Source organism: Elephantulus edwardii, unplaced genomic scaffold (genome assembly GCF_000299155.1).
Source record: "Elephantulus edwardii isolate Elephantulus edwardi_28Jun2011 unplaced genomic scaffold, EleEdw1.0 scaffold00027, whole genome shotgun sequence".
NCBI lineage: Eukaryota > Metazoa > Chordata > Mammalia > Macroscelidea > Macroscelididae > Elephantulus > Elephantulus edwardii.
Window position 1 is genome coordinate 3,330,590 of NW_006399777.1, and position 12,273 is coordinate 3,342,862.

Sequence of the window (12,273 nt, forward strand, 5' to 3'; positions counted from 1 at the left end):
AGTGTCAGAGACAGTGCGATTGGCACAGGACAGAGTGGAGTTTAGGGCTGTTGTACATAGGGTCGCTATGAGTCGCAGGCGAATCGACGGCACATAACAACAACAACAACAGATAAAAGTAAACTGGACAAAATGGGGGGTGGAAGTAAGCTGGATTAAAGGAGTGAATAACATTAACTACTCTGGATTTTTTTACACAGGCCCTTTTCTTTTATAAAGTTCTAAGGGAAATAACTGAAAATACAAGCTCTTAAAAATGTATCATGTTTTATGAAATGAATTAAAAAAATGATTTGAGGATGTGAGATGGCATGGTTACTCGTCGTATCACGGTGCATAAAAGTTGAGACAGGAGCCGTCTAGTAAAGCTCATGCTCACAGATGATCAAAGGCACTGCCGTGGAGGTGGGGCTTGGCGGTGCTGTGCAAATGTCACCCACAAGCTGTGGGCCCCCACTCCCCAAAAGACACATTTCATTCACTCTGATATTTTACGACTTGGAAGAAAATACAACTTTACAACGAGAGGTTAGAATTGACTATCCTAAAATCCAGTAGCCATCAAATACATCAGAATACCCTTCTCTGCTTTCCAGATGTTTCCTCTTGGATTTCCATGTTCTTCTATTAGTTTTGGCTCAGAGAGAGGGAACTTTTCACTTTGTCTGTCAAAACCCAAACTATTTTACCTTCCAGGCACAGAACAAAACATAATTTTTGCATAAAAAATATGCTGCTCTTGTCATTCTTTATTTTCCAAGTAATTTTTTGGAAATTAAAAAAGTATAATATAAAATTTTAAAGAATATTAGTGTTACCAGAGGCATAGGAAGAGCATCTGGCACGACTTGGTATTCGATGAACAAATAAGAGCCACACAGCAATTTAACAGCTAAAATTATGAATGACCACAAATCACGGACGTTCCTCTGACAGAGTCCTGCTCTTCTGACAGTCTTCCATTTCCTAATATAATCACAACACTTTGTGTAATCTTTCCTAATTATATTTTGGCTCACAAATCTTGTTTTGTGAATTGTGACTATTTCTCGGAGAAGAAAAACAATGTGACATATTTTGAAATTCACAGTGCTCTGCTATTTCCTCTGAAGCTGGGATGATCAGACATGAGGTTAGAGACTGGTCTCTGGCTAGGGCAAGCACCCGAGCAGAGAGCTGAGCAAAGGGGCTGTATCTACAACCAGGTACTGCTCTGAGAATTAGATTTTGCTAGAATGTATTCGGTAAGTAGTTAAGTTGCGTTTAAGAGTAACATTTGTTTTTTATTGGCAAGGTGCTGATACTATAAAACCATTTTTCAATCTCCTGGTAAAAATTCCTGAATACTCCCCTACCTGTCAGAAGGTGGAGCTCTAAACATATCTGAAACACTGGCTCTGAATGTGTTTCACAAACGTGTATAATGAGGAGACTGAAGCAAGAGTACAAGTCTTTAGAAAAATCGTCCTGAAGAAAATTCCAACTCTCTCAGAATAAAATCACCTATATTTTTGAATAGGTACATGGCTAACTAACAAGAAAGATGTTTAGCATGCTCCTTGGAAGTTTCAATCTATAAAAATTTAAGTGGATGTAAAGCAGAGAATAAAAAGCAAAGTCTTTCAAAGGGAAAGCACTGTAAAACGAGGGCCACCTATTCCCCCCGCGGCGGTGAGTCCACTCACAGGCGTCCCGGATGTACAGCAGCATGGCCATGAAGACGTAGTCCACCAGGCCCAGGCTGAGGCCGTCTGCGAACAAGGCGTCCCACACCACCAGGAGGTCCTGCAGCGGGAACTCTCGGCCAAACAGCAGCCGCACCCACCGTCTGAGGAGAGAAGAGACAAAACTCCAGCCAAGAGGCCCTGGGCGAGTGGGAAGGGTAAACAGTTGCTTAAGTAGCTGTGAAAAGATGACAGTTTAGACAACGGAGCACAGAGAGAAAACACGAGCTACCAAACACACATGATGCAGAATACTGTAAGCAAACCAAGAGACAAGAATTGAAAAGCCATGATACAGTGAAATAGAGACTTTACAAGCGTTGACGTAGATTTTGTAATTCTGTAACTAGGAGTCGGTTACTAGACTTGGTTCCTATACATATAAACTCCAAGTGCGACAGTGGACGGGGTGGAAATCTTTCCTATTTTGTATGAATCATACATCTTAAAGGATGAAGGGAAAGGGAACGTGTAGGAGCTGGCAACTGCCTGACAAGCCACATTATGGGTTAAAAGTACAAATTACCAACATTTCCCGATCCCTCACTGAGACAGGTCTCTCCTTAATCTTTCTCTCTTTTTAGTTAACTGGTGTTTTGCAAAGATTTTTATGACAAATTACCAAAGACAAACGTAGAACACTGGATTCTTATATTTCATTCATGTTTAAAAAGACTCACATTTAAATTTAAGGAGGTCAGGGCAGTGGTGGGTATTTTTGTCAAATGTAGTAATTTATTTTTAAATAAAATACACAGTGATATCTAACTTTTAGCTTTAGAATAGAATATACTCTAATAGAGAGAGAATCCTTCTAGGGTTGCTTTGGAAAACATGCTTCTACAAGCAGGAAAACGGTTATCTGTGACAAAGCAGACAGAGACAGCAAACGAGAACACTAAAAGCGGCATAATTGTATGTTCCAAATAGTGACATCTCAGATTTACAATAAAGGTTATTAACCTATTAGCATATAATTTTATAAGACAATGAAAATAATTCTGTCTAATGGATCTTTCCCCCCCTTTACTTCTAATTCTAAATATAACATGGTTAGAATTTCCTTGTACAAGTCTCTCTTCAGGAACTTGAGATAGAATTCATTGTGATGCTAGTACGTTACAAAAAACCAAAAAGTAATTCATACTTCATCACCAACTAATAAAGGAGAGAAGAAATTCTTTAAAAATTAGCTGAGATATTCTTAATTGTCTTTGCAAAATTTGAAACGGAATATAACCATCTGTGAGGATAAAGTTAAGGCCAAAAGAAAGAAAAGGAAAGCTTTTCCTTGGGAAGAATGACACAGAACAAGGAATCAACAAAGCCACAGCAGAGCAGTGCCTCACCACACAGACACACCACACTCTATCAGGGGCTATGTGATCAAATATTTAAATTGTTTCACTCATCACATTACAGAATAACTAGGCCACCTTTTCAACAAAAAAGAAGGGTCTTCAATTTTTCATAACAATGCTTAGGTAGCACTTTTTCTTTTGAAATAGCTGCCACACCTTCCCTATTTTTTACCTACTGTTCAATCACTGGTCTACCACTAACGCGGCCTGACAAAATACATGCTTCCATTCGATCTGCCTGCATTTCTGTAGCATAGGGGGGGAAAAATACTTTTGCACACATTTCAAAATCCTTCAACTTGACAGTGCTAATATTTACTGTTCTAAGAGGTACAAAAATATCTCTAAATTAAATATGGTGTTCTTCTTAATGACAAGGAATTAACTGGTCTTGCAAATAGTCCCAGGGGAGTCAGAAATTAGGGAAAGCAGAAACACACGAGTCGAACCATTTCGGGAAACTGCTTAAAAGACTTTTTAACTGATACGTACATCTGCACTCTTAAGTAAAACACTGTGATATTTATAGTTACCCTACGGACAGAGCTGCAGGAGAAAGCTGTGAGTGAACGAAATATCCTTGAAGGTTAATAGACAGCATCAGAGGGGACAACGGCCCAAACACCTCTGCTTTCCAAGGGAACGTCACATCTTTGGTTTCATCACTAACAGTGCTTCAAGGGCAAGATGAAATCAAACCTGATTGTCTATATTTTGTAAAGAAAGAATCTATACACTCCTATTTCTACAGCAAAATTCTCCTTTACTGTTCAAACGCTGCTCCTCCTCTTCCAAGCGTTCCTTTCTGCTGACTGGCCCTGTGTTGCTTAGCAAAGGCCTCTGCAGATGAGCCCTGGCAGCCGTCCCCAGTGAGTGCTGGTGGGGTGGGAACCCCGAGACCTCCAACGATCTCCACTCTCCACCCGCTCAGTGTCAAACATTCCACAGGGTTAGTATTTTGAAAACTAGAAAAGCATGTGTCTCCTGTCCTTTCCTAATCTGTAATCTGTGATGTGCTGCTTCCTTCTTGACACTTCACTTTGCCAAACACATGCCTAAATCAACTGAGCGCAAAGGCTAGGAGCAGAAGTGTGAAGTATCTCAGTCACAAAAGGACAAATACTGCATGGTGCCACTGTTGTAAAACAGGACTGACATCGGGGTTGCGGGGGAGACTGAGAAAGATGGCTTCAATAATGTATACTGCATTGAAACAGATGAGGGAGAGAACTGTTTAAAAGGGATATATGATTAGGTAATTACTGTCATGACAGGAGTCCAGAACGAAGGCTGTGTAGTGGAGTGGACCTGGGGGGAGGGATTATATAACAATGAAAGAATTTTTCTCTACCTTTTCCAAGAGGGGAGTGTACTTGGAGGGGGGAAGGTTGGGTGGGGAGGAAAGTGCAACAATGAATTAATGGAAATCCAAAGTCTCTAAATTTCCACTAAAATTAATAAATTTTTAAAAAAGTAAAAATCCCCACAAATACTAAAAAAAAAAAAAAGAAGTCAAGGGGCAGGGGCAAGAAGGGAGGAGCAGGCGCCAGAGACAAGAGAGAAGGCATCTCCAGTGGTGCTAACAGCTCTGCACATTTTGCTCCATGCAGTAAGCATACATCACGGTTCCTTCAAAAACACTGGGCAAGTCAACAGTCACGTTATCCAGAAGCAAAGGTGCAGCTGATGTGGAAGAACATTAATTGACCTTGTTGGTGGCCAACAAAACAATTAAGTGGAAAAACAAACAGAAAAAAAAAAGAAAGAAAAATCACCCCAGGAACACATTAAAAAAATATTACTAGATCCTATCCCGTTTCTTTTACGTAAGACTACTAATAGATTGCACATACACGTAAGAATGTTGTACTAAAATAAAACTGTCTCCTCAATTTCACATGCAATTACAGGAAAATTAAGGCCAAACACTCAGAATATTTAAGGAGCCCGGATGACTAATGGAATGCATTGGGACCCACAAGGCCCTTATCAATAATTTAACCATTTTAATTCCACTTGGATTTAGCTCACATATACATTCAGTACATACAAAATCCCTTGTGTTATTTTAGTGTTTCTTCAATAAATAAAAACAAAACTTAAGAAATTAAAAGCTGAGGAAAAATTCAGTTCTCTATGGAAGGAGTTACCAATAGGAATTATTTCCATAAGCTCTTATATTGGAAGAAAGACAGAGTTACTCTAAGAAATAGGTTTTGAAAAAGAGGCAGCTCCTGCAAACTATTTTTATGACAGCAAAAAGAAAAAAAGAAATTAGTGAGAATTTAAGGTACACGTAAGGTAGCATTAAATACTGTCCCTCCTTAAAGACTGCTTCAGTTGAACTGCTCAATACTGTTATTAATCTTGCTTTCTATATGCTACACCTGAAAATTGTAGTGCTCAAAGCCATCCACTCTTATCGGTGGTGATAATAACTCACACTTAAACAAGTCTACTTAGCAATTAAAACCAAACAGTCCACAAACGAGAAGTCCACGGGAGGCTTTACATTTCATAGTGTACCTCACAAAGCCTTCCACCACCACTCACATTCTTTCATGTCTGTGTAATTGAGCTATTTCCAGGGATCAGTAGCTCCTGATGGCATTACTGCTCGGTGAGTGACATTCAAAGACCAAGAGAAATCCATTTGTACCAGGCATGTTATGAAAATGGCCAATCTGACTGAGGCTTAAATAACGTAGCTGAAGTAGGCTATATATGGAGAAAGACATTTGAATACTCCATGTTCATTTCTTCTCTCTTCCTTTAATAACTTTCTTGTGAAATTGGAGTATGACAGTACCAAGAATGAGTAGTGTCAAAAAGTCATATTCAGTTGGATTTTTTTTTAATTAATTTCAGTGAACATCTATAGAGACTTTGGAATTCCATTCATTCATTCATTCATTGTTGTACTTTTCTCCCCGCCCACCCCACCCCAACCCCCAGTTTGCTCCTCTCCTCGAAAAGCAAAACTCTTTCATTGGTACACAATCCCCTCGCCCCGCACACCTCCACCCCCATCCCCACCCCGAGTATACTCCACTCTGCAACCCTCATTCCGGACTCTTAGGATAACCATAATGGCCTAAAATAGATTACTTTTAAGCTATTCTCTCCCTCATCAGTTGGATTTAACACGTCTTACCAGGGCCTCTCTTCTATTTCCTTTTAGTCTTGTGATATGTGAGCTGCGATGAAGAATTTCTAGCACACGGTAAGCACCGTGTGAGCTCACTGGGATGAAGGAGCAGTGATGGACCTTGGCTGTCTTTTGCTTTTTGTTTTCCTTGTCATTTCTGACAAGCTAGTATTTTTAAACAGCCTGAAGTACAACAGGGAATAGACACAGAACTAAACCCTGTATTATTATAGGAAAACAGGAACAAACCAGGCCACTCTATTTGCTAAGACCCCTTTTTGTCAGGGTTTCAGGTGATCTTATACTGGGTTCTTTGCAGTATTTCTTTTCTGAAATTAGTTCATGATGGGCTTTGCTCTCTCTTGACTCTGGGAAGGCAGTTTTAAACTTCAACTACACCAGGTATTATAACTAAGGTCACAAGATACTCTTATCTTTAATTCTAGCTTCCTTGAGAGTAAAGTCATAGAAACAGAAAGAGAGAAATTGGTGGTGGTGGTCCATTTTCAGATTTCTTATAATTCTGAAGCCTCCATAGAGCACATTACTGAAGATATTTAACCTGTTTCATTATTTCTTGCTTGATCAACCATTTCAATTGTTTCTTCTTTAAATCTACTTCTGGTCTGCATGCTGTACAGAAAGATCTGAATTCTTTCAAGTTCATCAAAATGTTTCAAAAAAACAAGCTCAAATTAGCTATTGTGTTAAAAAAAATGTAAGCTGCTTTCTAAGTGGTCCTTATCTGGCTTTCTGGGAACTCATGTTAAACTTCATTTAACCTCCATAGGCTCTGCTCCTGAGCTGGTAGAGAGTGTTATTTTTTACTTTTGGGAAAATTCTCTGTTCTTTTGAGAGGGCAGTGCATAGCCTTTTATTAAGGAAGGTTTCTTATTCCAAAAATAAGTTCCTAATAATTATCCCCCATTGCTACTGTAATTTATTTCTTTGGCAAGTGTTTGAAGTAATTTTGTGAGAACTGTAATAGGCCCTTTGCAAAAATAGTCCGAGTGGAGATAAAGCCTTGTGTATCCAAGCTTTTCCAGAGACCTAAGAACTTGAAGAGAATGCTCAACACAGAAATGACCACCACGTGTTCTGAGGGTGCATAAACCTTGCGTATTCTCCTTCCTTTCCTTTCCCTCCCTCCCTCCCTCCCTCCCTTCCTCCTTCCTTTCTTCCTTCCTTCCTTCCTTCCTTCCCACTCTGTCTCTCTCTCTCTAAGAGGTATATCAACTATCTGGATCACAAGCATGCTATTTCAAGGACCAAGTGATTTTGGGATGTGTGATTCACCAGAAAACAAAAATAAAGCAGAATAATTATGGTGATTCTCCAGTATGAATCTGGTGATGTATAGAGTGTTCCTTTTGAGAACCTCACTGTCCGTTCCAAGCAGGGTACAGGTAGAACGTTAGGTTCCATCCTGAGAGGCCAAAGTTGCTGAGAAGGAAGTTTTCTGGGACTCACTGAGGCTCCAGCACAAGTAAATGACTGGGTGCCTTTTGGAGAAAATGTCTCAGAAACCACTACTGTCTAAGAACAATGACATAGAGAATTAATGTGCAGTTAGTGATCACACGGAGAAAATGAATTTTAGGCTCTGTGAATACTGGCTTTTATTAATATTACAGACAAATTTTACTTTTAGAAAGTCTGCAAATAGACTTTTTGAAAAGGGATTATGATAAAATAAAGTTTGGAGAGGAGCATACAGGGAATGATAAAAATAACTGTTCCTACACTCCTAAATCTGAAATGGCTGAAAACAAAAGTGGGTGACTTTATTATATTTTTTTTTAATATTGTCATAGGTTATTTCAAACACCAGTGGAGTTTTAATATAGTCAAACACCACTTTCAAATCTCTCATCCTAAATCTAGCATACTTCTACATAGGACAGGATTACCTAACACCCATCTGAGAAATGTCAGAGCTCTGGTCCCAGGGGGAGGCTGGGCCATTCAGCTGCAGTCAAACTGGGTACAACATGTGGCCTGGAATAGAACTGTGCCCCCTGCAAGGCTCTCAAATTTTTTAATATTGCCAGATCTTTCAGTCAACACCCGTCTAGGGAGATCTGAACTGCCAACCTCTAAGTTAGTACCGGCGTGCTTAATTGTTTGTGCTCCTTACAAATTCCTTAAGCACTTGACCCAACAATACCTCTGTTCCTGTAAGTGGTCAGTCCTAGAGAGATCAACATCTCTCTCATTGCCACAGATTTGAAACTGACCCTCCACTGTGTCATCAAGGCTGTAAATTGAACAGGAGACTGGCCGCCCTATAAAGGCTGCCATGGAGCTGCTAGTCGAGAGGTGTGGTCATTGCACTATCAGCACAACCATCTACGGACCATGCCACTGTTGTTGTCATGTGCCATCTAGTTGACTGTGACTCTCAGTCATCCTATGTACAATAGCTCTGAAGCCTGCCCTGTCCTGAGCCAGTCCAACACACCTACCCTCATTACCCCAGTTACTGTGTCAACCCATCTCCTCCAGGGTCTCCCTTTCCTGTGTTATCCCTTCACACCTCCAAGCATAATGTCCTTCTCCAAGGACTGGTCTCTCCTGAAAAAAATGCCTAAACTATATGAGACAGAGCTTCAAATTCCTTGGGAGCAACTTGATTTCATCCTCTCCAGGTCAGACCTGTTTTTCTCTTGGCAGTCTGCGGTATGTTCAACACTCTTCTCTAGCACCACAACCCAAAGGCACTGATTCTTCTTTTGTCATCCTTACTCATTGTCTAGCTCTCTGGTACACAGCAAGTAACTGCAAGAGCATGGTCTGGAGCAGGCGCGCCTTAGTCTCTGGACTGACACTGTTGTTCTTTCGCACTTAGGAGAGGTCCCTGACAGCACATTTTTTGAGTGTAATTCATCTTTTGGTTTCCTGACTGCTGGTGCCAACAGTGTTGACTGTGGAGCTGAGCAAGCTGTAATTGTTAACAATCTCAATTTCTTTTCCTTCTATCATGAGGCTGTCAATTGGCCAAGTGGTAAGAATATTTTCTTTTTCTGTTGAGCTTCAATCCATATCCAATCCTTCTGCAGCAAACACTTCAGGTCCTCTCCAGTTTTAACAAACAAGGTTTTGTCATCTGTATAATGTAGGTTGTTGATGAGTCTTCCACCAATCCTCATGCCACATGCCTTCTCATCAAGTCCAGTCTCCTGAATGATCTGTTCCACACACAGAATGAAAAGCTATGGAGACAGGACATATCCTGACACACTCTGTTTTCTGATTTTGAACCACGCAGTGCTTCCAGACTGTCATCCAGATTTCTTGGCACAACCTGGTGAGCACGTCCAGGGCAGCATCTGTTTGTTGAAATACGTTGAGTGGTATGCCATCAATTCCTGTGATCTTGTTGGTTGTTGTTATTTTTCCAAATCTTCAGAACTGCTTGAACTTCCGCCTCCATCACCACTGCCTGTTGCTCATATGTTGTATCATGAAATTCTTCTGTGCCACCCAATTCTCTCTGGTTTGGTGACTCTGTACTCCTTCTATCTTCATTTAATGCTTCCTGAATCAATCAATATTCTGGCCAAAGCATTCTTAAGTATTGTAACTTGAAGTTGAATTTGTTCTTCAGTCCATCAGCTTAAGAAATGTTGAACAAGGTCAACCCTTTTGATTTTCTAACTCCAGTTCTGTGCATATTTCATTATAATACTTTGCTTCGTTTTCTCTAGTTGTCCTTTGAAATTTTTTGCTTAGCTCCTCAACTTCCTGCTTTCTTTTTGTTTGCTCTGCGTTCTCAGAGCTCTAGCACAGTATTCAGAGCCTCTCCTGATATCCGTCTTGGTCTTTTCTTCCTCCTCTGTCTTTGTAATGACCTTTTCCGTTTTTCCTGCATGACTTTTTTTTTTTTAATCTTCCCACAGCTCATCTGGTCTTTGTTCATTAGTGTTCAAGGCCTCACACCTGTTCTTGAGATTGTTTTTAAATTCAGATGGGCTAGACTCAGGGTTTGGTTCTTGTGGATTTGCTTTCATTTTCTTCAGCTTCAGTTTGAGCTTGGATATGCATCACTGATCTGTTTCGCAGTCACTGGTCTGGTTTGCACAGCTCATACTGAGCTTCTCCAATCATTCTTTCCACAGATGTAATCAATCTGATTACTGTTTAAACCATTAGGTGAGGTCCATGTGTACAGGCACCATCTTTGTTTCTTAAAAAAGGTATGAGCAATGTATAAATCATTCATCGTATGAAATTCTATTGTTCTACCTCTGGTCTTGTTTCTGTCACCAAGTCACCTTCTCCCTAACCTGTGCATTTGTCACCATTATGACTGCATCGTGGTTGCATGTCTGATTGATTTCCAACTGCAAAAGTTGGTAAAAACCTTCTATTTTCTCCTCTTTGGCTCTGGTTGTTGGTGCATACATTTGAATGTTAGTGGTAGTAACAGGTCTTCTTTGTATGCGTATGGATATTATCCTATCGCTCACAACACTGCATTTCAAGATGGATATAGAAATGGTCTTTTAAACTATGAATGTGACCCCGTTTTTCCTCAACTTTTCATTTCTGGAGTAGTAGGTCATCAAGTACCTGACTCAAATTTTTCAATGCTGATCCATTTCATTTCACCAATGCCTCGTCTGTTAATATTCACATATTCCATTTCTTCCTTAATAAGGTGCAATTTTCCTACACTCACATTTCTTGCATTCCACATTCCGTTCACTTGTGTCTATTTGCAACTGTTCCTCCTCCTTTGTGTTTCCCAATACAGGGGTCAGCCTCTGGTGCCTTCTCTGCTAGTCTAATCTAAGTGTACTCTACAGTACACAGGGTTTTCAAAGGCCAGCTATTTCAGAAACGATGGCCAACCCTTCTTCCCAGTCTGTGTAAATCTGGATACTCAGCTTTAGAACTTTTTCTGACAAAGATTTTACCTGAAAGAGTGGATGAAAGACACTTCCCCACTACACAGCTAATAGATTTGGTGTTGGTCCCAACTCCTGCTTGGGTGCTTGCATTGGTGCTGTCCCTCTCCACCCTGCCAGCACAGCCCTCTGTTCCCTTACCTTATCCTGCCCTGGGCTGTCAGTTCCCCCCACCCCACTCAGCCCAGCTAACCCCTGATATGATGGCTCAGGCCTCCCCCCAATTCTGTCCTCTCTTTATCTCTCTCCTTCCCAGTGATGTTGGTGTTCAGACATTCCAGATGCGGCCTGGTTATCTGCATTTTGAACTAGCTCCCCAGAGATGCTGATGTTGCTGGTCTGAGGTGCAACCTGAGAAGTTCTGGCTGTTCTCCCTATCGCCCTGGCTTACTCCTGAAAACAGACCCTGCAGTCAGCTTTGCAACAGTCAAGTGGCTGGCCACTATATACTCAACTGCTGGGCCATCCAGTACACAGACATAAACCTATTACTATAAAAACATGATCCAGGACAGTTACAGAAACTCCATGCAAGACTGTGCCTGTGATTCTGAAGTCCAGCTGCTTTGAGAAGTAGCACACTGGGTGCTTTTTGTATCCTGTTTCCAAAATTGTAAAAAAATAACAACAATGAAACAAATTCACTACTCTGTATCAGCATGTAGTAGTTAGTCCTCTCTCCTGAGAAACACAACCACACTGCATTCGTTCCCTGAAACCACTGTAAAAGATTAGTGGACATTCATGGACATTAATGGAGAAGGCATGCTCTGCAATACTCTGTTTTCTTTTGGATGGCTCTATTACTGTGCAAAGTTATAATCCCAGAAAGAAACACATAGCCTCTTTCATTCTAATCCATCCTAACTCCTGGTGATAGAAAGGTTAATGGATTGTTCAAGTTATTCTGTAACCAGGGAATTCTGACCTAGTGAGTAAGACGTCATGCTCAACAGCAGGAGGTTCAAATCCACCAGCTGCTTCTCAGGTGAAAAACAGGCAGGCACTCTTCTTCCCTGTGATTTATAATCTCTGAAAACCCACTCGAGGATCAGCTATGAGCCAGTTCCATCTCGATGGCACATAACCACCACCACTACCACCACCTAGACCACCACCACCACCACCTA

General features: G+C 40.7%; 1 protein-coding gene across 1 annotated transcript in view; it reads right to left on the bottom strand.

Annotated features, from left to right (window-relative positions):
* The window catches only part of TBC1D5 (TBC1 domain family, member 5), a 303,171-nt gene that overhangs the window by 116,470 nt on the left and 174,428 nt on the right, over nucleotides 1-12,273 (bottom strand). The window contains exon 12 of the mRNA XM_006883338.1: nucleotides 1,686-1,828. Within this exon, the coding sequence (XP_006883400.1) occupies nucleotides 1,686-1,828 (143 nt within the window). The remainder of the gene's footprint in view (nucleotides 1-1,685; nucleotides 1,829-12,273) is intronic.